The 26246-nt window shown below is 41.0% G+C and overlaps 2 protein-coding genes across 2 annotated transcripts in view; both read right to left on the reverse strand.

Annotated features, from left to right (window-relative positions):
* The window catches only part of LOC135479006 (zinc finger CCCH domain-containing protein 13-like), a 43794-nt gene extending 40449 nt beyond the window's left edge, over window positions 1-3345 (reverse strand). Inside the window, 3 exon segments of the mRNA XM_064758704.1 lie at window positions 117-235; window positions 3070-3176; window positions 3179-3345. Of these exon segments, the coding sequence (XP_064614774.1) occupies window positions 117-235; window positions 3070-3176; window positions 3179-3209 (257 nt within the window). The 5' untranslated portion in view covers window positions 3210-3345.
* Window positions 3346-24729: 21384 nt separating this feature from the next.
* On the reverse strand, window positions 24730-25578 carry LOC135479862 (thyrotropin-releasing hormone receptor-like). Its single transcript, XM_064759767.1, has one exon. The coding sequence runs from the start codon at window positions 25576-25578 to the stop codon at window positions 24730-24732; it is 849 nt and encodes a 282-aa protein (XP_064615837.1).
* Between the last annotated feature and the right edge of the window lie 668 nt (window positions 25579-26246).

The raw sequence follows: 26246 nt of genomic DNA on the forward strand, positions 1-26246 counted from the left end.
ATGGCATGACTAAGTCAAGTCTTTTCTATCCCCGTACCATGCAATGTACACAGTAAAGGCATCCTACATGTATGTACATGTAAAAGAAAAACTCAATAAAAGAAGAAGACCTTTACCTCTTTGAACGTCCACTTGTGAACGGTCCGTGTATAAATCTACACGTTGTCCCGTAATGACAGCTTCCTGTTTTCAGCCAATTACGGCATTTCTCCAGGTACAATCCTGCGTCCTGTCTCTGAAACAAAAATCACAATTCTTACATAGATCACTATCCATGTCATAACACAGGGTCCATCCCAACCTCTCAAAAAACTCTCCGCAGCTTTCCAAACGCTAACTGAATAGAACCATTTCAATCAGGTCCGTACTGATGGCACCCAAACTTAACTGCACTATAAACACAAGTTCTTTTTCATGTCTTTCTGGGATGGATTAAGAAGACTACAGTGGTGCTTACATACAGTCAAAACTGAGTTACATTTCAAACTCACAAGTAGGTGATCTGACAGTAGGTTTGCCAAAATTTTGCCCGTCCAAAGATAGCCTTAAACCAGCATCAGATCACACTTCATTTCAAAACTGAATGCTGCTACCTGCCCTGTTACCTGCCCTTGTCAAATACTGTACATCAGTACCAAGAGTCACCAAGAAATCTCTGGTCCACACGGCCCCGAAAATAACCGATCAACATTGTGTTTATCACACCTGCAAATTTACTGTAAGGTCGTGGAGATGTACTTGATAGGTGGTTTTTGTATTGAAGGCCGTGACAAACTGCCACAGCAACTGCATCACATTTTTAAATGAGGGGCACTCTGACATTGGATTGGGGTCATCCTTGGCCGAACAAAATTTTGCCAAACCTAACGTCGGAGCAAACCCTGTGTATCAGTGTACAACCACAAAATTCTGTAGAAAGAAGCAGTACACACACTGGCGTCCACGGATGAACTAGGCCAAGATTCCTTAAATAAAAAAGTTGACCGCTGTAGTGGCTTAATGGTTAGAGCGACCACCTCGAAGTCGGACCACCCTGGACCAAACCCGAGTCGGGTTTAGAAAGAACGAAACAAGACTGGTTGGCACAGTGTAATGTCTGGTGTCTCTGGCATGATAATTCAGTGGTGGCAGTCCTTTAGCAGTATGGATTTGTCCTGCCATAAAAAGATACAGTATATGTACACACACCTAATGACTCCTTTTTGAGTTGTTAAGTACGACACTGAACCCAAAGCATTCATTCATTCATTTCAAAAGTAAGCTGTCAAAATGTAGTGTAAAGCATCACCTGTTTCCTGATTTATGCAGAAAACAAAGGGGCATAATCGAAATCAATGGCAGAATCAAAAATACCATGCATTTTTCACCGAATATACAATAATCTTCGTTACACTTACAGCTGTAAAATAAAGATAAACAGCAGTAAGAATACATATGACCCCTAGAACTATTTGACCCCTTTGATTCTGGCATACCCTCGTCCCTATATCTAAATCAAGGGCGGAAAAGGCAAGATAAGTTCAATTTCATTCTATTTTCACATACTCTTAGTCTTATTGCTGTAAAAGATGTATATAAAAGCGTGTCTCTTCAAATTCCGTATCTTTCTCCACAAATAAAGGCTCTCGACTTTCAATTTGTGTTTGGTTGGAAGTGCCATGCACATTCATTCTGACTCTCAAAGATGCGCCCAACTGTAAGGATGTGTAGTGCATGTGTAAGCTATCATCTAGCATATAACTCTGCATAAATTCTGGGCAATTATTTTGCATTTCGAGGAATTATGTACAATCTGCTGCAATGCTGTAATTTGGTTGGAAGTTGTAAAATTTAACTTGTTGTTGGCATTGTTTGTTACTGATCCACTTCCACCAGAAAATTACATATAAATGAGCAGATAAGCAGAGAGCTATTGCCATGAATAGGAAGGATCGAGATGGGCGTTTGAAATCTGTATCATGTCTTTTATTTACTTATTTATTTATTTGACTGGTGTTTTATGCCGCACTCAAGAATATTTCACTTATACGATGGGAATCAGCTTCATGGTAGGAGGGAACCATGCAGAGCCTGGTGAAAACCCATGACCATCCACAGGTTGCTGACAGACCTTCCCACGTACGTATCATGTCACAATTCTAAAATGTCACAATTCTATTAATTTCCTTAGTGTTCTACATCGTACTCAAGAATATTTCACTTATACAATGGCGGCCACATAATGGTTGCAAGAAATGTCACAATTTCACAAGTGAGGTCATCTAGGATAAACGAACAATATGAAAAGCAGATTCGGCTGTTGTAATGACTAGGGTTATATTTACGTGTAACTTTCTATGTCACTACTTACGTCAATTCATTCATGCTTCACTGAATGAAGCTGGCCATACATGGAGGAGAGCCTTTTCAGATTAAGTTCACGTGACAAAAGCATGTGACACATGCACATGCGCTTTCAACCCTTACCATATTCATCTATCTTAAAGACGTCTAAAAAGCACGTTCTAGCACATCAACTCAAGTGGTGTAGTGGTAAAAAGCAACCGCCTACGGACCCGACACGCCATTTGATGGAAGTTCGAATCCAGAGCAGATCGCAACAAGTTAGGCAAATCCTTTCAAAAAAAGTATGATGACATGAAAAATGACAGAGACACATGACAGAAACTAGAACAATAAATGCTGTTTTTCTATGTATGCAAATTGAACATCACCACATCCAATATTAACCCATGAAAAATCAGTAAAAGCTCGTGACAGTAGGGAAAAAATGACGTCAGAATGCACGTGGAAATCAACACGTAAATATAACCCTAGTCCTTACACCTCCCGCTGATACATCACTGAACTAACCGAGTGGACTACGGCTGCGTCTTGTTGTTGACTTTCTTGTTGTTGCTGTTGTTGTTGTAAATGGCTGCGCAAAATAACACGCCACGCATTCTCAACCAGCTGGTCTCAGAACCCTGCATCACAGATTGCACTTGCCTTCAACAATATACAAACGTTCGTCCCATTGTTTTTTTTTTTCGCCGTAATTGTACAAACGAACAGACTAACATTTCTTACCTCTCCCTCGAAAGATTTTCTCGATGAAGTGGCTCCAGGCCCAAGTCTTTCAAACACGCTTGGTTTGCTTCGTTTCGATCCCCCTTCTTCGTCGGATGACTTCTCTCCTCCACGGTAACTTTGCGACGATTTTTACTCATTGCAGGACAGAAAGCTCTCTTCCCGGCTACAAGTCCGTCGTTTTTGCGCTTACGAGTTCATTGGACAAGCGCTCGATTAAACGATAATTTTGTAAACGAGCGATTTGCAGTGTTGAACCTTAGTACGAGATCTACAGAAGGTTCGTACACCGGATCTGACATCACATATTTACAGACTGAAACGATGCGCATGCCCAAACGTCTCGTTGAGCCGAGCGCAGTCACATGCGCCCAGCTTCAGGGAAAAAGACAACTTCTAGTTTCATACCAGATAGCTTTGAGAGAGCAATAAAAAAATAAATAAATGCAAAAAAAGTAATAATAAATAATATCATTATTAATAGAAATGAATGAGTATACTCCTGTGTCTTTAAAAATAAAACCATAACAATATATATTGGCCATTTCGGAAGATACCCACAGCGCAACTATGTAGCCGTTAGCGTTTTCAACCCGTCTAATGAACATTCGACAGACGGCGGCGTTATGATACTTGTCCACTCGTCTAGTCAGAAAATTGTTCTCGCTAATTTTAAACGACTAGCAATTTTCACCCAGTGTATTGATAGAGTGAAAATTTAAGAAGGTTTTTCAGCTGACTGTTTTGTAAAGTTACATTCAAGCTCAATTTGGCCATGATTATAGATGTCATGATATGGGCCAATATATTACCGTACATGCCTATCATGGAGATTGAATATTCTAGGCCAACGTGCATGTACCTCCATGGTCACCGATACTGTAAATCATCTAAAATTCCGTCCATGATTAAGTTGCTCATGGTTTTGGCCCGATTCTGAGAATTATATATTGATCTTAAAAAGTTGTTAATGGGTGTGTTGAAAGGTAGGGCCAAGTTAAGATTATGTCACATTCGAAAGGCTAGAAAAAATATAAGTTTCAAAGCCAATAGGCCTATAACCTTATGACCTTTGGTTTCCTCTATAAGTGGGCTTGTTGAGCGAATTTTTAGGCCCAGTAGGCTACAACACGCCGTCATGTAGACCTATATAGTGGCTCCGAACGGTCTCAGAATTAAAATCCTCACAACTACCAGCCTCTCATACCAATCAGGTACTGGTATACAATATACACGTAGGCTTACATATACTCAAATGATATAGGCCTATGCATTTTAATTGACGTGGAAATAATTACCATGATACTACCCGGTATCATTAAATTTATTTATGTTATTGCTGATTTAGCCCACATTCAACATGGGAAAATGGGAGTTCTGACAAATTTGTACCCAGCTTTACAGTAGAACTCAGATTTGTTGATCGCCTTTGTATGGATATATGCGCATATATATATATATATATATATATATATATATATATATATTATATATATTATATATATATACATGCGCACGTGGACCGGGTGTGATGTATACTGTATTGTCAAATCGATCATTACGTGTAAATTTTGTGATAGAGGCCTACATATGTTTTTTTACGAAACACAGTTGAGTTACAAGTAGCGGTGCATTATTTTCTCTGTATTGTATGACGTGATACCTGTACCTATATTGGCCTATATGTAATGCCACTGTTAATTTACTCTGATAAATGAGGCCTGCCCAAGAAAAGGAACATTACATCACATGTATCAATACATGCTCTGTGCTTATAATCACACACTTCAAATAGCCACTGTTGGATTTGCAAACATCTCCGTAGAAATGAATAATACAAGCTTATGAACGATTCATCCCTTATTTCATTTGAAATATTAACCTACAAAAAGAACATAGGGTGGCACTGTAGGAACCAGAATTTATATTGTGTTTTAACCTCATCTGGATTCCACAAAGATGCAGAAATTTTTTTAAAATACGGTTTAAAGTGTTATTAAATTTACATTTTGATTGTTCTATTCAATGACAATTCAATATCGAGCGGTGAGTGATGATACCTGTAGGAAAACAGCAAATTGTGACCAATGCAGTTCAAATGACCATAGATACATGGTTTGGAAGAAGCGAATCTGATCTTGTGAAATTGTCGATTTTCTGACCTTTACTGATCTTTGACAAAGTGTTCTGAAAAGGTAGCAAATATTCAGTCAGAATGCTGCCGCATAAGTGGTAATGTTTACATGCACATGTATGTAAAATGTACTGCATCTTAACTTCCTTCACCAAGTGGCCTTGACCTTGGATCCAAACTAATTGTAACACATGTAAAAGTATGGCCGACGCAAAGATAAATTTTACCCATGGAGGTAGAACTGTAGAATATCAGCGTGAATTACTGAATTTCTTACACTCTGGACACTCGCAATGATGTTGGGGTCCATTCAACTTTTATCTGCGATCGATGTTCATTTATCTCAGTGTAGAATACAAAACTTCGTCGTGAATCACAATAAACAAACATGTAAATAAGAAGACTTACCTAATTTTATACAATAAACTAATAAAGACATTAAATTCAGTAACTGTAGATCAACATTTGTAACCATATAGACCCTATAATTCCTGGAAATTTGTTTCTTATCGCATAGTGGCCTTAAAGGACGCTAATTAAAGAACAATCAACAACTCGCTTAAGGTTTATAGGAAACTTTTATATTACAGATGTATATAAGGCTTCATTGCTCAAAACATTTATTTATTTTAATTTCAACCAAAGACCACATACAGAAGTACACAAACTTTCAAACTTTCGGCAAATGTTCGCGAGCTTGACTTAAGTCTTTATCAAAACAAGTGTCCCTGGCTGTTTGCCTGCGACACACTCGCGAGAGCGCTTGCGCCTAGACCTAATCAAGCCTGACAGTTGGACAGAGACTCCCGTTACAACTTCCGTTTCTCGGGAGGAATTACGAATGTAATTCTTTGTATTTTAGGGTGCAAACTCTTTTTTTTTTTTTTGCTGCCAGCCTGCCGTTCTTGGTGTACAGGTGCATGAATGGTATCAAATGATGGAAATTGTCTACGCTTTGAACAGGAATGAGTTTTAATGACGAAAGGAGTGAGGACACAAGGAGGCAAGTGTGATGAGGCTCCGAGTGATGACCCCTTGGCGTTACTAGGCAGGCGTCCCAGCTGTCGGCATAGAAAAGTCTAGATTTTGACAGAGCCAATGTTAAGATTTTTATGGTTTCTTTCTCAAAAGCTGGGCCAGGTGGGCCAATGCACCAAAACTTGTTGGCCACGGAATGTTTGGGACTGAGCTACAGCGCTAAACGTTAACATTGTCGCTTCTGGAAAATTAACGTTCTAATCTTCTGTCACAACAAGGAGCGGACCCAGTGGTGTCGACAACGCCTCGTTGTGCCTCCTTCTATTCTACCTCCATGGTTTGAGCATGCGCCGCATTGTCTACGTGATCTCAGATCCGGTGTACAAATTTTCTCAAGATCTCGTATTAGGCGAGTACCAGTTGGAGTACATGTATGCCAGTATACATTAAACTGGCGGCCAAAGAAACTTTGCAAAAGGTTCCAATCAATTTATTTTTGCCAAAGCTAAAAACAGGATGACTGAAGTTAAATATATTGAAAAGACCACTGACTATAGATATTGAAAGTCTTGAGTAAGAACGGACAAAGCAGCCCTCAAATCATTATACTAGTGAACAAACAGAGCAGGGGTAGAAAAATAGCCATTCCATCTTGGTTAACAATGGGCAGAGTATACAAAAAAGTTGATTATTTTTTAAAATTAGTCAATATAAAAACCAATCAATATCGGCGTGTGGCCATCCCTTGCTTCAATGCATGCAAAAACTCTCCGACGCATAGAAAAAGTCAGTCGCTGGTGAGATGACCTGGGATTTGTTGCCATTCATCTTGGAGAGCGAACGTCAGTTCTTGCCGGTTGGGTGGAAGGTGTGGCCGTTGTCTTACTCGATGACCCATGATATCCCAGAGGTGTTCTAGGGAGGACATATATGGGGAACGTGCAGACCATGGCAAGACCTTGACGTCGTTGACGTCCATGAAGTTCTGCACAACTCGAGCGGCATGAGGTCTGGCGTTGTCATGCTGGTACAGGACACCACGTGAAGGAATGGCAGGACAGCAGGACGTGGAATTTCATCCACGTAACGTGGAGCTGTTAGGTTCCCGTAGATGATGACATGGTCAAGTCCGTGCCTCTCCACAAATCCCACCCCACGCCATCACTCTGCCGCCACCAAACGGTATCACCTCCTGGACGCATGATGCAGCCCTTCGTTCGCCTCTTCGACGATAAACTCGCTGTCTGCCATCGGCTCGGAACAGGCAGAAGCGGCTTTCATCCGTGCAAAACAACACGTTGCCAATCATGTCGCTGCCAACAGCGTACAATTCGAGCCCATCGCAACCTCTGGGGACGATGTTCGCCTGTCAACAACTGCCCTCCGAATGGTGGATAGGCCCTAATTCCGTGAGCCACGAGTCTCCTGGACATGGTCTGCCGACTGACCCGGTGACCTAAGGCATTGATTGACGATGACGTCACTCAGGGAGCGGTTCCTCAGGTGTAAGGTGCACAGGTACCCGTCTTCTCTGGGCGTGGTTACCCTAGACCTACCTGTTCTTGGCCTGTCCGATGTCTGCCCTGTCTCTCTGTAACGTTGCATCAAGTTTGACGCAGTTACACGAGAGCAGCCGAAGGTCCTTGCAATGTGGACATGGGTGGCTCCCATGGATACCATACGCAGGACTCTCTCGCGTTGTTCAATCGAGGCATTACTTTGGTGGTTTTTAGTCAGCGTGCAGATCCAGAACACTATGTGTAACGTTTTTATACACTTATTGCATGTTGCGGCCATCCATGGGTCACGTGGTTTTTGAACTTTCTTCACTGTCTCAAATGTCAAACAAATTCGTGTGGGCGTATTTGACGCTTGTCGCACACGGGAATGTGCTTCGTACAATGTTTTTCTATAAAAATTGGTATTAATTTGCTGAAAATGCTGGTTAAATTTAACTCACGAAGTCGTAAAGTTTCTTTTGGCCGTCAGTTTATATGTGAAAAATGTGAAAGAATGTCAAAGTAGAATAGAGATCACATTCCATTTTCCACCAACATAACCAACAGGAATTTAAAATTAGCACGCTTTGTGTTCACAGCATCACATTTGACACTCAAGGTGTCAATAATAGTTACAAGTACCTCACTCATATGTCATGTGACAATTTGCATCATGCTCACAAAGTTGAAAATAAACAGGCCAAAAATAATAACAATAATCATGGTTTTAGACAGAAAAACAAATAAAAATACATAGTTCCTCTGTACCTACATTTCCCCCAACCACAAATGAAGGGTGTTCCACAATTATTTCAATCTTTCTCTCTGGAAGAGCATATGAAACTGGATATTTCATCTTGGCACTGTACATCACTGTTAAGTAAGGAATAGTCACTGGTTATTTCAATCTTTCTCTCTGGAAGAGCATATGAAACTGGATATTTCATCTTGCGCACGGTACATCACTGTTAAGTAAGGAATGTTCACTGGTTATTTCAATCTTTCTCTCTGGAAGAGCAGATGAAACTGGATATTTCATCTTGTCACTGTACATCACTGTTAAGTAAGGAATGTTCACTGGTTATTTCAATCTTTCTCTCTGGAAGAGCATATGAAACTGGATATTTCATCTTGCGCACTGTACATCACTGTTAAGTAAGGAATGTTCACTGGTTATTTCAATCTTTCTCTCTGGAAGAGCATATGAAACTGGATATTTCATCTTGCGCACTGTACATCACTGTTAAGTAAGGAATGTTCACTGGTTATTTCAATCTTTCTCTCTGGAAGAGCATATGAAACTGGATATTTCATCTTGGCACTGTACATCACTGTTAAGTAAGGAAGATTCACTGGTTATTTCATTCTCGGCACTTTACATCACTGTTAAGTAAGGAATAGTCACTGGTTATTTCATTCTTGGCATTTTACATCACTGTTAAGTAAGGAATAGTCACTGGTTATTTCATTCTTGGCATTTTACATCACTGTTAAGTAAGGAATAGTCACTGGTTATTTCATTCTTGGCACTTTACATCACTGTTAAGTAAGGAAGATTCACTGGTTATTTCATTCTCGGCACGGTACATCAGTGTTAAGTAAGGAATAGTCACTGGTTATTTCATTCTAGGCACTGTACATCACAGTTAAGAAAGGCATGGTCTTAAGTTATTTCATCCTAGGCACTGTAAATCACTTGTGAATAAATGTCCCAGCTTATTCCATCCTAGGCACTGTACATCACTTGTGAATAAATGTCCCTGCTTATTTCATCATATAGGCACTGTATATCGCAGTTAAGTAAGCAATGGTGACTGTTTTTTATCCTAGGCACTGTACAACACTGTTAAGTAAGGAATGGTCCCAGGTTATTTCATTCTAGGCACTGTACATCACAGTTAAGTAAGGAATGGTCCCTGGTTACTTCATCCTATGTCCTGTTACTCACAGATAAATAAGAAATTGTTGTGTTTCGTTATATGCTGACGTAATACTAACGTCATACTGTACCTATGTGTATCGCTGTATGCGCACCGTGCGGGAATCTTGTACAGTTGGAAGAACAGAACTAAGTGTGGCAGCTTGTACATCTGCCTGCCTTGCCTTACCGCTTGATTACTTCATATCCATCTTACGGATATACCAGATTTGGCGACGAGATAAGCAAGAACCTTACGGCTATACTTCCTGATTTCACGCCTGCTTTGGCTGCACTCGAGATGACTTGTGCGCGGATTGATGCGCCCGTCCCGTTCTTACCTACTCCCGGCGAACCGACGACACCCCGGCACTGGAAACGTCTGTTTGAAAATTCCGTGATTGCTAGTGACACAAATGAGGCGTCTGCTGATCGGATAAAGGCCATTCTCTGACATTCACTCGGAGCTCAGGGACAAATAATTTTCTACAAAGTGAAAACTCCGACAGTTCTTACTCGAGAACAATAGCTACCCTCCAGACACATGTCGCGATTGTGGTGAATGTCAGTACAGAGCGTAATTGTTTTAGTATGAGAGCTTAATTACCTAATGAAATTGTTGACAGTTATATGGCTGCTCTTCGTGAATTAGCTTCTACATGTAACTTTGGTACTTTTGTGATGAAATGTTAGATCAGCTTGCGGAGAAAACTAACAACTAATCCGTGAACGCCATTTGCTCGAACTCGATCTCAGATTGGATAGGGCGATTTAAAATTGCTTGTCAGTTCGAAACTGCTCTTAAGGAGGCAAAATCTATCTCAGGAATTCCCGACCCTGGTAAAGTTTGTGCAGCAGTTACCGGTAGCAAACCTAAGGGGAAATTTTGGCACCAATCAAGCAAACAATCAGGAAACCAAACCAGTCCGGAAACCAGTTCAAAGGTTTCAGAAAGTGCTACCGCTGTGGATCTCCAAGCCACTTTGCAAACATTCCAAAATGTCCTGCTGTGGAGAAAACCTGCCGAACTTGTGGAAAGAAAAAATCACTGCGATGCTGTCTGTTTACCGACTAGCAAAGTGCAACAACTGACATTGAACTGTTCTGAAGACTTGAAAGTGTTGTGTATACAGCACGAAGACCCTACCCTACAAAGAAATTGTAAATTGTACAGTAGACGTGAACGCTGTGAAACTCAGTTTTATTGTTGACACTGCTTCTGATGTTTCACTTATGTCTTTACATGCCTTTGATAAACATTTTCTGAGGAATGCATAGTAGTCTGACACAGTGACTATCGCTGGATACACATCTCACAAAATTTCTGCAGTGGGTTCTTTCCATGCTTTGTGTAACATTTAATCCAAGCTTTAGGTCTTAATATCCAAGGCAGTACTCTGTCATATGCTACTTCTACATCTGCTAGTTTTCAGTTACTCCAACCACAGGTTACAGCGACTGAGCCTGTCTGTCAAATCTAACATTAACAGTCCTACATCTGTCTACGGCCCTATACCTGCGAAGATTAGATCAGATTTTCTCGACTCGTTCTCTGATAAATTAGGCAAAATTAAAGGGTTTACTCATCGTGTGAAAACTCCATATGAATGGGTTTCTCTCATTGTTGTTGCGAAAAAGAAAAACAACAAAATTCGTGTATGTGTTGACCTCCGGAAGCCTGAAGAGGCAATTGCTCGTGACAAATTCCCTCTTCCTACAGTGGATGATTTGCTAAGTGAAATGCAAAGCGCGACCCATTTTTCAGGGTTAGATTTGAAATCAGCTTACCACCAACTCTAACTTCATCCTAACAGCCGTGATCTTACCTGTTTTGTTACCGATGAAGGTATATTCCGTTTTCGCCGCGTGTGTTTTGGCTTGTCAAGTGACCCTACCTGCTTTCAGAAAATGATGTACATTATTTTGCCCGACATTCCTGGTTCAGTGAACTTCATTGACAACATTTACGTATTTGGCCGCAACAAAAAGTCTCATGACAAAGCCCTCTATGCAGTACTACGTAAACTTGAGGATCGTGGTATGACACTGAATGACAAATGTCAGTTTCATATGCAGCCTTTAGGGTTACCTAGTTAATGTGCTTAATTAGAATGGTTTGCGACTGAGTCCCGAGTTAGCGTCACGTAATGATGAGGCTTCTGTACTTGAAACTAAGCAACGACTAAAATCTTTTCTTGGCCTTGCGGGATTCTCTGCTCAATTTTTTCGCCATTTTTTCTGGTAAAGTGAATGCCTTGTGCGAAGTGAATAATACTGACTCGTAGTACTGGGCTGAGGCTGCAGGTAAAGCATTTCGCGATATTTAACCTGATATTGTTAACAGTCCTGGTCTCGCGTTTTTTGATCCAAACCGCGGCGTTGTTGTTACCACCGATGCTAGTGCGTATGGTATTTGTGGAGTCCTTTCTCAAATTACTCCAGATGAATCCGATGATATGTTAGCTTGTGCATCGCGAACATTGACTGCCGCAGATCGAAATGACTCTGTGGGAGAACACGAAGCCTTTGCCTATGCATGGGCTATTGAAATGTGGCCCATGTATCTGTGGGGAAGACATTTTATTCTCCTCTCCGATCACCAATCATTGGTAGCCTTACTCTCCTCTAAAGGTACTGACCACAAGCCTATGAAAATTGCTGGCTGGATTGCTCGATTGTTACATTACCATTACACTGTCCAGTTCAAACCTGAATCACAAAAAGCTACCGCAGATACACTGTCGCGATTGCCGATGTCCACATCGGATTCAGCCATAAATGAAAAATATTGTGATTAGTTTTATTTCAATCGGGAAGGTTACCCTGACGAGATCGTTTCAGATAACGGTCCGAAGCTGGTATCGCATGAATTTGAAGAATTTCTTCGACCTCGGGATATAAAGCACAGGTTTACCACCCCGCAGAAAATAGTGAAATCGAACGTTTTAGTTGAGTTTTCAGTGAAACCATTCATGTTGCTGGTATTGAGAAACGCGCTGTCAAATGTCCTGACAGAATTTATTGGTACTCAACGCGCTGAGTACCAACTGCTCTACTTCCGGTGAATCACCGTCCTTTATTTTACAAGGTGGAACGGTATGAGGACGCTACTGGATATTGTTGGTTTGACAGCCTCTCCCCGCCTGCTCACTCCAGTCGACATTGAGCAGCGAATTGAAAAACATCAGACTCAAGTTAAACATACCTATGACAAACGCAATCGTGTTAAGTCCAGAAAATTTGCACCCGGTGTTCGAATTAAGAAACCGTGGTCAGTTAGGAAAGGCGAAAGTAAATACACTTCTACTACAATTCGAAACAGACTGAATGACACACGTACGTCATGGCCAACGGTCAGAAATGGAACTAGAGATATTCCTCTCCGTTCTATGGACCAGTAGGTTCTCTTAGCCGAAAGTGAAAATGATACATTGTTCATCCCTGTAATTGATCCAGCCAGTCCTACACAAACGGTTAACCCACAACCAATTAGAAATCCACGTGTAAAAAACCTTCTAGCATGGACTAAGGATTTATTATGGGTAGATAAGTGATTCAAGGTTAACGTGTTGTTAAATGTCCTGTGAGAAATAGCATTATCTTATTACTTATTCGATAATGATTTCATTCCATGTCACGCATCATGTTTCAGTGAGCACATGTTAACAACTGTTGTTATATACACATTCAACACAGGCTTCCCTTAAGTAACTTCCATTCTCTAGTAGAAGCCAGTTCTTTACAAGGGGGAAAAGATGGTGTTTCGTCATGTGCTTACGTCACGCTAACGTCACGGTGTACCTATATGTATTACTGTATGCGCACCGTGTGTGGATAATGTACAGTTGGTAGAATAGAACTCAGTGTGTTAACTTGTACATCTGCTTTCCTTGCCTTACTACTTAATTACTTCATATCCATCTTACGGAGATTACTTCATATCCATCTTACGGAGATGTCAGAATTGCAAGAACGATGCACTCTTTATGTCAGTAACAGTGCAAAAAGGATGCACTCTTTATGTCAGTAACAGTGGAAGAAGGATGCACACTTCGTGTCAGTAACAGTGCAAAAAGGATGCACTCTTCATGTCAGTAGCAGTGCAAGAAGGCAAGTACAGCTCAGAGTGTATGGATCAACACCACTACTTGGCCGCTTTCATGTACAATAGCGAGAAAACGTTCCTTCGAAAAGTCCACGAGATTGGGTACAAATCGGGTCATACATTTTCCCTCATTCACAGTGTATGCACGATGTGGTCACTAACCACGAGCACATGGGATAGAAACTTACCTTTAAGATGATGTTAAGATGTTCAGCAAGTAACTGATTTTATGCCAGTGTACATGTTCACACATGTATTTGTTTTAGATGCATTACATGATGGTTCTGGAAAGCAGTACTAAAAGAGTTAATTGTCAAAAGTTTTGCAGTCCCGGATTTCGCTTCCCGAGTGTGGCCTTTATGGTTGAAAGAAATTAAAATGAGATGAAGAGCGTGAAAAGTTATTTGCAAATATGATCTTTAATGGTTTTTTTTTTTCAATTTCTTCTTTTAGGAGTAGAGGGTAAATATTTTTTTGTATGTTACGTGGATTTTGGGACCAACTCCAACTGCATATATATATAGTGTTTACATTATTAATGATCTGAGTCATGATGTCATGCATGACTAATAAATTTATTTCAGTGTAAATGTTTTATTTATATCCACATTCATGCATTTAATCTTAATTATGATGTTATTTGTGAATATATCAGCAATATAAATATGATTAAAATTCAAGTAGAATACATTTGTTCGTTGAAAGACCAAACTCAAACACAAAGATACCTATTACAAATGCGTTACATCCTTATCATTATTATGCAGACACTATATAGAAAGAGGAGATAACCCAAATGCCCACCACACAAAAATTATTTTCAAATGTCTACTTCTTATTATAGAAAAAAAATTATTTAAGACCATAGATAGGCCTATATAACTAACTTTTTAAACTCTTTTATTCGAACTTGACTTCACAAGATGTAATTTTCATGTTTTCGCCACCTTTAAAACACACATTAACTCATAATCAAAAACGTGAAGAAAAAAAAAAAGAAAAAAAAATTTAGAGCAGCACTAAGTCTGAAATAAGGGGAATTTACATGTCTGACATATGATTGGAACAATGCTGCCAAAAGACTTCATTTAATGTTGAGCTTGTTCTCGGACTACATGACAACAACAAAGTCAGAGTTGGTTTTGACAGACTAAAAGTACAACGGCATTGCTATGATATTGACAAGACAACTAACATTATCTTGGCTCTTTTTTGTGATGCCGTGCGAGAGCCCCGAGTAAGGGGGGATAACTCTCGAGATTACTACTAAATGAAAGTTAAACATTACAAACTAGAACTTATATGATCTCCAAACAGGCACTGATTCACAAGTAGGCAAGTCTTGGTTGTCCGACGCAATAGTGAGTGTACTCTGGACGGTCATCAACAGGTCGGTCATCAACATGGCCATCTGTTGGAAGAAATTGGATCTCTCCTCAGAACTCTCCGGTTACGACGTAATTGTCCACCATCATCTGTCTGCATAACATATGATGTAGGTGAGGTCTCTGTTAATATGTAGTCTGCATGTACCCATTTGCAAGAGGTCCCACAAACGGACACGATCGCCAAGACAACATCTGAGTCATTTCATACACTCTGTTTCAATTCCAGCTTTTGCTGCACGCTGGTTTCTGATTGGTTGATGTTCAGCAGGCAAGGTGCATGGGTAAACTTGTTTTTACCGCACAGTAAGTAACTGTGCTGGTGACTTTTACCTCAGGACTGGTGTGTATCTGTAGGCTTGTAGTGCTATGAACACATCCCGCTTGCTGACTTGTGCCTTCCTTAGCATTCCATTAATTGTTTTCACGGAACTTTCTATCAGTCCATTAGATTGTGGGAATGCAGGCTGGATGTGGTAAGCACGAAATCCCATTCCTTGCTGAACTCCATGAACTCTTTAGAGGAAAACTGTGGCCCAGTATCACTCATCACAATGTCAGGTGTTTCATGTCGTGCCAACACCCACGTGGATGCTCTAACAACAGCTTTTGATGTTGTTGTTGTAAGAGAAATAACATCTGGATACAACGAAAAGTAATCCGTTACCAGTAAAAAGTTCTCTTTTCCACAGATACACAGGTCTGCACCGACTTTCTCTCAAGGGTATCCAGGGACATCGTGTGGTTTGGGCAGGATTACAAGTTAGACATGTACTGCAGGATGTCACCATCTGCATAATGTCAGCATTCACTCCTGGCAAATACAAAAGTTCTATTCCACGCTGGCGACATTTTTCAATTCTGAGGTGACCTTCGTGTATTTTTGACAGCATTTCCGACCGAAGGACGGAAGGGATCATTAGTTTTGACCCTTTCACAATGAGGCCATCCGCCACAGACAGGTCATGTCGAACATTCCAGTATTCTGGTGTTAGTGGCGGGCAATCATGCTTGTTGTTAGGCCCGCCCTCTAATATTGTTTCCTCTAGGGACTCTTATCTGGTTTCCTGTCTTACTTGAACAAGCTGGTTATATGATATCGCCATTGTCTGCAGAACCATATCCACACGAGCCTGGATCTGGTCTGTAAAAAGCGAGTTGGTCACAGCTGTCATGTTGATCGCCCGCGAGAGTGTATCCAGGAGTGTAAAAGACACTGAGATCATAGCGCTGTAACTTGGGCAACAGCCGTTGAATACGCAATGGGCAATCTGCGTGCCGCCTTTTGAATATGCTGACAAGTTGTTTGTGATCTGTTGGGGCTTGGACTGAAGCTCCAAAAATAAACTGGTGAAATCATTCACACGCATAGGCAATTCCAAGTAACTTCTTTTGGATTTGAGCATATATGGTTTCAGCATCCAGCAATTCCCTTGAGGCGTATGCCACCTGTTTCCATTCATTCGAATGTAGGTGTACTACAGCACCAGTTCCATCTTTGGAAGCATCGGGTGATATTTTGATCGGCCTTTTGGGATCATAATACGGTAGGACTTGTTGGGACGTCAAGACACTTTTCTGATCACAACCTGCCATTACTCAGCAAGACTCTCAATGGTGCTGATCTCTGTGATAATCCTGGTATCCATTTAGCGAGATATTTAACCATGCCAAATAAGCTTGGAACATCTGCTGTATTTTCTGGGCGTGGCATATTTTCTGTGGCTGAGAATTTGTTTTGCCAGCGTGGATTCCATGATCAGTGAGACAGTCGCCCAGGAAAATAAATTTGTTAGCACCAAACTGGCATGTATCTTTGTTTAATTTCAGGTTTGCTTTTTCTGGCCCTTAGGCTGTGTCATTTTGTTCTTTGGTACGGCCCCACACGGTCATATCGTCCATTGCGGTATCGACATTAGTAATGTCATCAAATAGTTCATAGATTGTTTTATAATATACTTCTGGTGCACTGGAAACTCCGAAGGGAAGACGTCGATATTTGTAGCGACCAAATGAAAGTTGAACGTGCATAGACGGCTACTGGCGTCGTCTAGTTTCAGTCGCCAAAAAACCTTGGGAAGCATACGGTTTGCTGAAATATTTGGCCCCAACAAACTTTGCCATAATCTCTTCTCTGCTCGGAAGTTTGTAGTGTTGCCGCTTGATAGCCATATTCAGGTCTCTTGGATCCAGACACAGTCTGGAGTCATAGAATTCACATAGTCCGTTGGCTCTTGACCTTGGTGATTACCGACATCTTTCCATCCTGTCCAGTTCATTCTATAAACGGTCATGTAGGGCAAAAATGTACCACTGGTTTCACAGTTTTGCCTAAAGTGATTATGTGTTTGCCAGGTAAACAGCCAAAGCGTGAAACACGTCAGCGAATTCCTCTTGAAGGTAGCTGTAATCGCAGGTGTGCACTTGCTCTACTTCTGCAACTAATTTGATAAAATTCAGTTTTTCGCAAGCTTCTCGTCATAGGAATGACTGAACATCTCCGGGGACTACAAAAATGTAAGCTGAAAGCCATGGCATTGAGTGTGTACTGTAACTATGCACTTCCCTAGTATGAGAATGTTGGTATTGTTGTAGCCCTTTAACCTGTGTGTGGCCTTCAGAAGCTCTGGTCGTTTGGAGAGAGAACTAACATCTGCCTCTGATTTGATGTTAGCCTGCGCATCCGTATTCAGTTAAACCAGAATGTTGAGAAGCACTACCCAGTCAGTCAAAATTTATCCTTACTTGTTGTATCCACGTTTATCGGCTCCACAAAGAACTCACCCATCTTTCCTCGTCACTAATGGCAGACTCACTGATTTCCTCAACGGTGTGTACAGTTATAGGCAGGCAACATTTGGCGTACCAACATTTGGGTGGTTTTTACCCATGCACCGTGTACAGTTGACCCATAGGCCGTGCAATTTCCGGATTTATGCCATAGGTCAAATCCTTGGACACTTATGTTTACTGTCGGCCGAATCAGAACTATTTGTTCATTTTGTCTGTGAGAAATTATGGGAATTTTTCTTTCCTCTGTTTGTTCTGTGTGCAACGGGGTCATTTCCTTGTCTGTTCACCGCGTGGTCATTCCCTTGTGTGTTCACTGCGGGGTAATTTCCTTGTCTATTCACCGCATATCAACGTTGGCTGTTGGAGTTCTTTTAGTTGGGGTTTTGCCATTTCTGAATCCTTGGTGATATAAACAGCTTTCTGGAGTTTCAAATCTGGGTCTTGCAAGAGTCGATCACGGACGGTGTTATCAGGTATTCCCCTGATCAGTGTGTCTTTGATAAAAAAAAATCTGTGAACCCCCCAAATCTACGCGATTTACTGAGTGTGCGAAGACGAGCGACGTACTGATCTATGGTTTCATCTAGGCCTTAGGTCTAGGTCCGGCGAGTGCAATTCTCATGGGATTTACTGAGTCATGGCTTCAACTTCATGGCGTTTTCAGCCTCGGCGAGTGTGAAAGTGCTGTACAGTTCAAGGCCAGCTTCACCGATAACATGCAATCAAATCGATAGGGTTTTTTTTTTCGCTCTTTTCCGTCAAGCCAAAGGCCACCAAATAAAGCTCAAAGCGCTGTCTGAATCGCCACCAGTTATCCGATACGTTCCCAGATAAATCTAACGCCTCTGACGGCTTGAACGTATCCATGTCGATTATAACGTATCTTTGTTTTTGTTTGCAACCGGTACTGATCTAGCACTCTATTACTGATCTATAATTTTAAAACGAATTCTAACAGAGTGGATGTGGCAATATGTTCGTTCGCTGTTCTGACACCATGTTATGATATTGACACGACATCTGACATTATCTTGGCTGACACCATGTAGTGATATTGACAAGACAACTTACATGGTCTTGGTTGTTTTTCGTGATGCCATTCGAGAGTCCCGATTAGGGGGGATAACTCTCCACGTTAAAGCCTATATCATTACAGGCATGGCATTAGATTAAAGTAATCAGGAAACTATCCTCCTGTCCACCCCTCTAAACCCAATGAATAGGCTTGAATTCGGCCTGTTCAATTATAATAAAACATACATGCAGTATATTTGTACATATATTGCGACGAAGACTATGTACCGGTATAAAGAGGCCAGTTATAAAGCTTCGTAAGCTTTGTCAATGGGGTGGAAAGTTGGATGGGGCCGAAGGCCGGGCAAAGTGGCCAGTGAACCCACACTTTCAAAGGAAATGGGTGGGTATATGCTCTACCCTCACCTCAACTTTTCAAGCCGACCACTCATGCCATACGCAATATTCGATACTCCACTCACTGTTGGGAAATTTATCAGAATCGACTCGAAAACATTTTCTTAATCTTTGATAGAAAGATCTTTGAGCTGCTACTCCAATGGTCAGATATGAATGGCGATAAAAGCGACTACGTGGAATTGATTATCTGCAGTGTACTGTAATTTGCAATATGTAGCTTAACTCATACAGCTTCCAGCCGAATCACGAAACTGCCTTAGACTTACGTTCGACTTAACTTGTCGTACAATTCCTTCATTTACAGTGAGCTAAAACGCTAATTTTAATTTTTCCTATGATAGCTGAAGACGACCTGAAACATTAAAATAAAAAAGAATCCCTATGACGTAGGTAGCTTTTAGAGCTGTAAAGTATGGAAGCCGGATGAGGACATCTCGACCCGCGGGCTCGCCGCACATGGACACTGCAAATCTGCAGCGCTGAAAGAAATTGACATGTATTTGTCTGGGTCATTCTTAAGCCTTCGTACAGTAGGAAGTGTGAGTGAGTGCCTGGGGTTTAACGTCGTACTTAACAATTTGTCAGTCATATGACGACGAAGGAATACTTAGAGTACATATACTGTGCCTCCTTGTTGCAGGGCGGATTTCAGTCGCTCTTTTATCTAGTGCTTCTTCACTGAGACGCCTTACCGAGGGCAAGTAAGGCACCCCGCCCCAGTCATTATACTGATACGTCGTTGCACTATCCCCTAAGTGGTCAATTTCAGAAGTTGAACTTATTTTAAGAAATGGCCAGTTAAACAGTATTTTTGTTTCAAAACTGGTCAATTTTTATTTCAAATGTGTTTTTTGTTTCAGAACTGACGTATTATTTAAAAATGTTTTAGGTGATTTGTGCCATACACTAAAAAAATATATCCACCTTTATGCGACGGCGGATTTGCTCCTGAGTGCATGTGTAGTGGAAGGTCGCCCTAATTCAGGTATACACATAAAAATGTAGGCCTTCCTGAGCAATGTTTTGTACCAGTGTAATTATTGCAAACCTCAATGTCTATGCATGTACGCTTGGGGTTTTAGGTCGAACTAAACAATTTTTTTAGTCATTTGACTACGAAGAGTCATTATGTGTGTGATACATACACCGTGCCATCTTGTGGCAGGCGAGTCCATGCCGTTACTGAAGTATTATGCCCAAGACACCAGACACAAGAGGCAGAGGCAGCAGCAAGTACCATCTTCAAAGTCACTGGGGTGTCCCGACCCGGGGTTTGATCCCGCGGGTCTCCCGACTTCGAGGCGAACTCTTTAACCATTAGGCCAACAGAGCGGTATAAACTTAACAGAATCCAATGAGTGTTAAGTTCGAGATTCGAAATACAAGTGACTTCCAATAATCGCAAGGCCCGTTTCCAAAACAACCTAAATCACCATTTCCCAAAGTAATATGTAAGACATAATACGTAAAATTGAAATAATGCTACATGGAACACAGGCCATATTCTACAGGCATAACAACCACGTCAAATATAAAAACATATAATATACAAAGGTGCAGACACACTTTCGAAATCGGCGATAAAGTTCCTAAAATGTATGAAGCATTTTAGCTTTCTCAAACTTTATAATCATTAGAACACTGTGAATATCACTGGTCCGAGTCTGACATTTGTTGAAGGGTGATAAGTGGAGCCTTTCTTGGTAAATACAAATTTAGATTTTTATTCGGAAATATAGGTACATCGCCACAAAGCCTCTGGTACAGCCTCTTTAACATTCAGTATCGCTGAGGCAGTCCCCTGACTCTGCAAGCCCGAAACCTTTCTTAGTCTGCTGTTGACCCAGTTTTTGTAACATAACTGATAAGATAACATAGACTACGTACCCCCCTCCCCCAACACCCAACCCCTCCCCGCCACCCTCCCAAAGATGAATGGATTGTTCAACTACAACGTCTCAAGATACAAAAGAGTCCATGTACAAAAATGGCGGCTTTGAGTGACCAAATGACCTTCAAAGTATACTTGTGTAACGTGGCACTCTTTCACCAAAACGAGCAGAAAGGTTGTCCGTGTGCCGTTCACCGATATCATGATTTCAATTGTTCATAAATGCACACCCCATGTTTTTTTGTGAATTTTTGTGAGGCCCCAAATGTATTAACCACGAGTAACACAGATGGAAAAGTTTGGACAAGTTGACTCATCTGGTTATAGTGTTGACTCGTTTGGTTAAATCGAAAATTCTTTCATGATTCAGCTGATTTGATAATATGGCAGCTAGCTGAAGTACATTAGCTCAGTTGTGTACAGCTCAGATTTTAGATTCAGTTGACCCAAACTTTTGTCTCATGCAGTGAGTAAACAGGTAATTATAGATACAGGTATATAACACAGATTTAAGCTTTCTTTATCGAGTCTTTTACAACGGAAACATGAACATAAACTGATGATGATATACTGTCTAGACAGGATACATCTAAATGTATGTACAATTAATATCCATAGATATATATATATTATTCGGATGCACGGGGAGGTCTTGCACTATATGATTAAAGTGTAATTTGCTCGACACCAGTATATTGAGCTTTATTACTGAGTTATAGGCATTTTAAAGTTATTAGAGCGGCCTTTCTTTGTCTGTGATGTCATGATATACTGTGTATACATACATGTACGATTGGGGGATCAACATTTCGACTTTATCTCCCTATTCTCTTTTTTGAAAATCAATTTTATACTTTATTTTCAAAATTTTGACTTTATGTCAGAGATTTTAACTGACAAACGATTTCAGATATTGTCACGCAACACACCGGCTGGTACGCTAGCCTCCCCGAATAATATTATTTCTACAGTTAAAAGAATTTGAGTTTGTTTTGATAATTGATATTAAGATGAGTGATCGGAATTTCCTTCCGTGATAAAACTCTTGTTTCGCACAATATCTGATATATCTGATTGGCGTCTTACGCTGTACTCAACAATATTTCACTTATACAACGGTAGTGGGAGAAAACCGGGCAGAGCCCGGGGTAAACCCACGACCGTCTGCAGGATACTGAAGACCTGTTTCGCACAGTGTATAGATATCGCTTTGGATTATTTTACTTTGTTATTTTACACTCAGACGCCTAGACGTGGAAAAGGAAATGTTTGTTACATGATGTTCCAACCTGAGCTCGGCGGTATTACGTCATAATACATGTACAGTGTACTTTTACATTCCTGCGTCACGCAATAATGAGACACGACGTCATAGATAAGTAGACTTAAAATATCTAGGTCAACTGCAATAGCCTAGGCATGAAATATGCCGTTTTTGCTTCATTTTCTTTCTTTTTGGGGGTTATCGCTTAGACCAAGTATACCACGTGCCTGGCATGTGATATGAATCGATCACCATATTCTGTGATAAGTTTTGTAAGGAAAGTCAAAATTTTGACGAAGAAGAAAAGAGACATGTATCAAAAGTGCTCCAGAGAAATTGTGACAAACAATTTAAGCCAGTCTATGACCTCTGACCTTAAGTGGCTTTCATGCATTGGGTCATAAATTAAGAATCGGCAGCAATTTATAATCCGTAGAGTTTTTGGTACAACATCAGCCAACAATAAAGCTCCTAATTAGCGCATGCACGTAAAATAAGTTTCATTCGCTCGTAAACGGTACCCATAATTGCCTGGAGGTCATTTTGCGCATGGAACTAAATTTACAATTCCGTTTGAACATGCCTCGCGAAAATATAAACAGTTATTCATCCATTTTGTATTTGTATGCACAAAACTGTTTTATTAATTAGAGGTTGCTGACCTCGAATTTACTTTTTCTAATTCCATGCCTGAGAATTCCACGGAATTCGGCAGTCGGTCAGGAGCACTCGAGAGTCTTGTTACATGTAGCTATCAAACTGGATGAGTACATTGAACTCTTCTTTTTGTCAGCTCTTCTCGCTACGCTTTAGTAGGATCTGAAAAAACTAAAAAGATTAAGAAATCTTGCTTCGGATGTACAGTAATTTATGATTTTTAGTTGTGACAAGCATCTCTATATCTCGCTGTCTTTCTGTCATGGGGACAACTAGGGAAAACCTGAGTGCTAGGTTTATGGGAAAGCTAGGGAAAACCGGAGTGCTAGGTTTGTGGGAAAGCTAGGGAAAACCGGATTGCTAGGTTTATGGGAATGCTAGAGAAAACCGGTATGCTAAGTTTATGGGAAAGCTAGGGAAAACCTGAGTGCTAGGTTGATGGGAAAGCTAGGGAAAACCGGATTATTATGTTTATGGCAAAGATAGGGAAAACCGAAATGCTAGGTTTATGGGAAAGCTAGAGAAAACCGGATTGTTAGGTTTATGGTAAAGATAGGGAAAACCGGAATGCTAGGTTTATGACAAAGTTAGCGAAAACCGGATTACTAGGTTTATGGGAAAGCTAGGGAAAACAGGAATGTTAGGTTTATGGGAAATCTAGGGGAAACCGTAATGCTAGGTTTATGGCAAAGCTACGGAAAACCGGAATGCTAGGTTATGGGAAAGCTAGGGAAAACCGGATTGTTCGGTTTATGGGAAATGTAGGGGAAACCAGAATACTAGGTTTATGGCAAAGCTAAGGAAAACCGGAATGCTAGGTTTATGGCAAAGCTAGGGAAAACCAGAATGCTAGGTTTATGGTAAAGCTAGGGAAAACCGGAATGATAGGTTTATGGCAAAGCTAGGGAAAACCGGAATGCTAGGTTTATGGCAAAGCTAGGGAAAACCGGAATGCTAGGTTTATGGGAAAACTAGGAAAAACCGGATTGTTAGACTTTTGGGAAAGCTAGGGAAAACCGTAATGCTAGGTTTATGGCAAAGCTAGGGAAAACCGGAATGCTAGGTTTATGGCAAAGCTAGGGAAAACCGGACTAAAGAGATATATGTGATCAACCTCGTCCTCATGTCAGGATACTTTGCATATCGCTCTGGATTTTCACCGGGTTCTGTCCGGTTTTCTCCCTGTCTAATACTTGCCGCCGCCGGAGTGTATAAAGCGTAATATTCTTGAGTCAATACGGCGCAAAACACCAATCAAATCATTCAATTAACTCATGTGCCCATATACCACACAGTAGGTTTTAATCAAGCAATTCAGTTCAAAACAATTTCACACATGGATGAATGTATACAGGTGAACAATAATTATTTACAGGTTTAACTGTATTGCCTATATCGCGTTTGTGAGCATAATTATTATCTGTTCTACGAGGGAAATATCAGACATGGTCTGGGATAACAGAGGAATGACAGCATTTGACAAATACATACTGGGAGCACGCCAACTGTTTTTTCTTGAATACTTTCCTAAAGTTTGTGCTACATGCCAGAAAGATGAAGGCTTTTATAGAAAAGCTACATTGGTAGATAAATAGAAATATATTATTTACAAAATGTTTTGTGATAGAGGTTGTCAATGTAACCTCCAGCATGTTCTGAACGATGAGGTTCAGGCGAGTCACGTGGCTTGGCACACTCATAATAAAAAACTGTGGTGGAGAGGATGAAGAGCATTTTGGCGACGCGAACTTGCGGCACTTTCAACTTTCTCCTTCGTCTATTTGTCCGCTCATTTGGCAGCTCATCTGTACACGCTCGTTCGTTTATCTGTGCACCACTGTGTGTCCCCTTGTGTCGTTTGTGAGAAATTCTCCGGTGAAGTCTTCTCAACACTTTGGACGTTATGCACGTTAGAAGCACTGTGAGAACGATGTATGGAACGAGTAACGTGATGATTGTGTCGCAGTAGGTGATTGCACGCCAGACCGCTTCGTAGTTGTGGTGGTTGCGACACGTTCGCTCCCCAGATGTCGTTAAGATGGCGGTGGCGGAATACCCCACCAAGGAACCAGATGTCAAAATCACTACGACCACCTTGGCCCTTTTCACTGTGCACAGAGCTTTCATTTGAGTCGGATGGCAAATGATAATGTAGCTCTCAACGGTGATACAAACCACAAACCACACGGATAGGAAAGCGGAGACGTACGACAAATACACGATGACGTGGCACCAGCCGGGCTGCTTCGTCAAGTTAATGCCTTTAGCTTCTAAATAAGGCCAAATGAGAGTAATCAAGAAACCCGTGTCGGAAACCAACATGGCTATCAGGTACACGCTGGTAGAGGACTTTCGTAATCCGGGCTGTCGGAAAGCCAGGATGGAAACACAGTTGCCCAAAATTCCAAGGCCTGTGACAACTGGAAGCATGAATTCATACATGATGTGCATCGTTTTAAAAAGAGCAATGTTCTCCATGTAGAGCTGTGTAACTGTGGCGTTCAAGTTCGTAAGGTTTATGCTTATATCACCCATAATTTTGTGTTGACTACATGACCAGACTACACCTCGAAATATCACGATAATAGTCATTACCAACATGGACAAAGGCGATGGAGTCACAATCTAGATCCGATACTTGATTCCTCTTCATTTCGACGGGATTCGGCAGTCGGTCAGGAGTACTCGAGAGCCTTGTTACATGTAGCTATCGAACTGGATGAGGACATTGAACTCTTCTATTTGTCACCTCTTCTCGCTACGCTTTAGTAGGATCTGAAAAAAACTAAAAAGATGAAGACATCTTGCTTCGGATGTACAGTAATTTATGATTTTTAGTTGTGACAAGCATCTCTATATCTCGCTGTCTTTCTGTCATGGGGACAACTAGGGAAAACCTGAGTGCTAGGTTTATGGGCAAGCTGAAGACAGTCGGACTACTAGGTTTATGGGAAAGCTAGGGAAAACCGGAGTGCTAGGTGTATGGGAAAGCTAGGGAAATCCTGAGTGCTGGGTTTGTAGGAAAGCCAGGGAACGCCGAAGAGCTAGGTTTACAGGAAAGGTGGGAACAGACGGAGTGCTAGGTTTATGGGAAAGCAAGGGAAAAGCGCAATGCCTCC

Source organism: Liolophura sinensis, chromosome 12 (assembly GCF_032854445.1).
Source record: "Liolophura sinensis isolate JHLJ2023 chromosome 12, CUHK_Ljap_v2, whole genome shotgun sequence".
Taxonomy (NCBI): domain Eukaryota; kingdom Metazoa; phylum Mollusca; class Polyplacophora; order Chitonida; family Chitonidae; genus Liolophura; species Liolophura sinensis.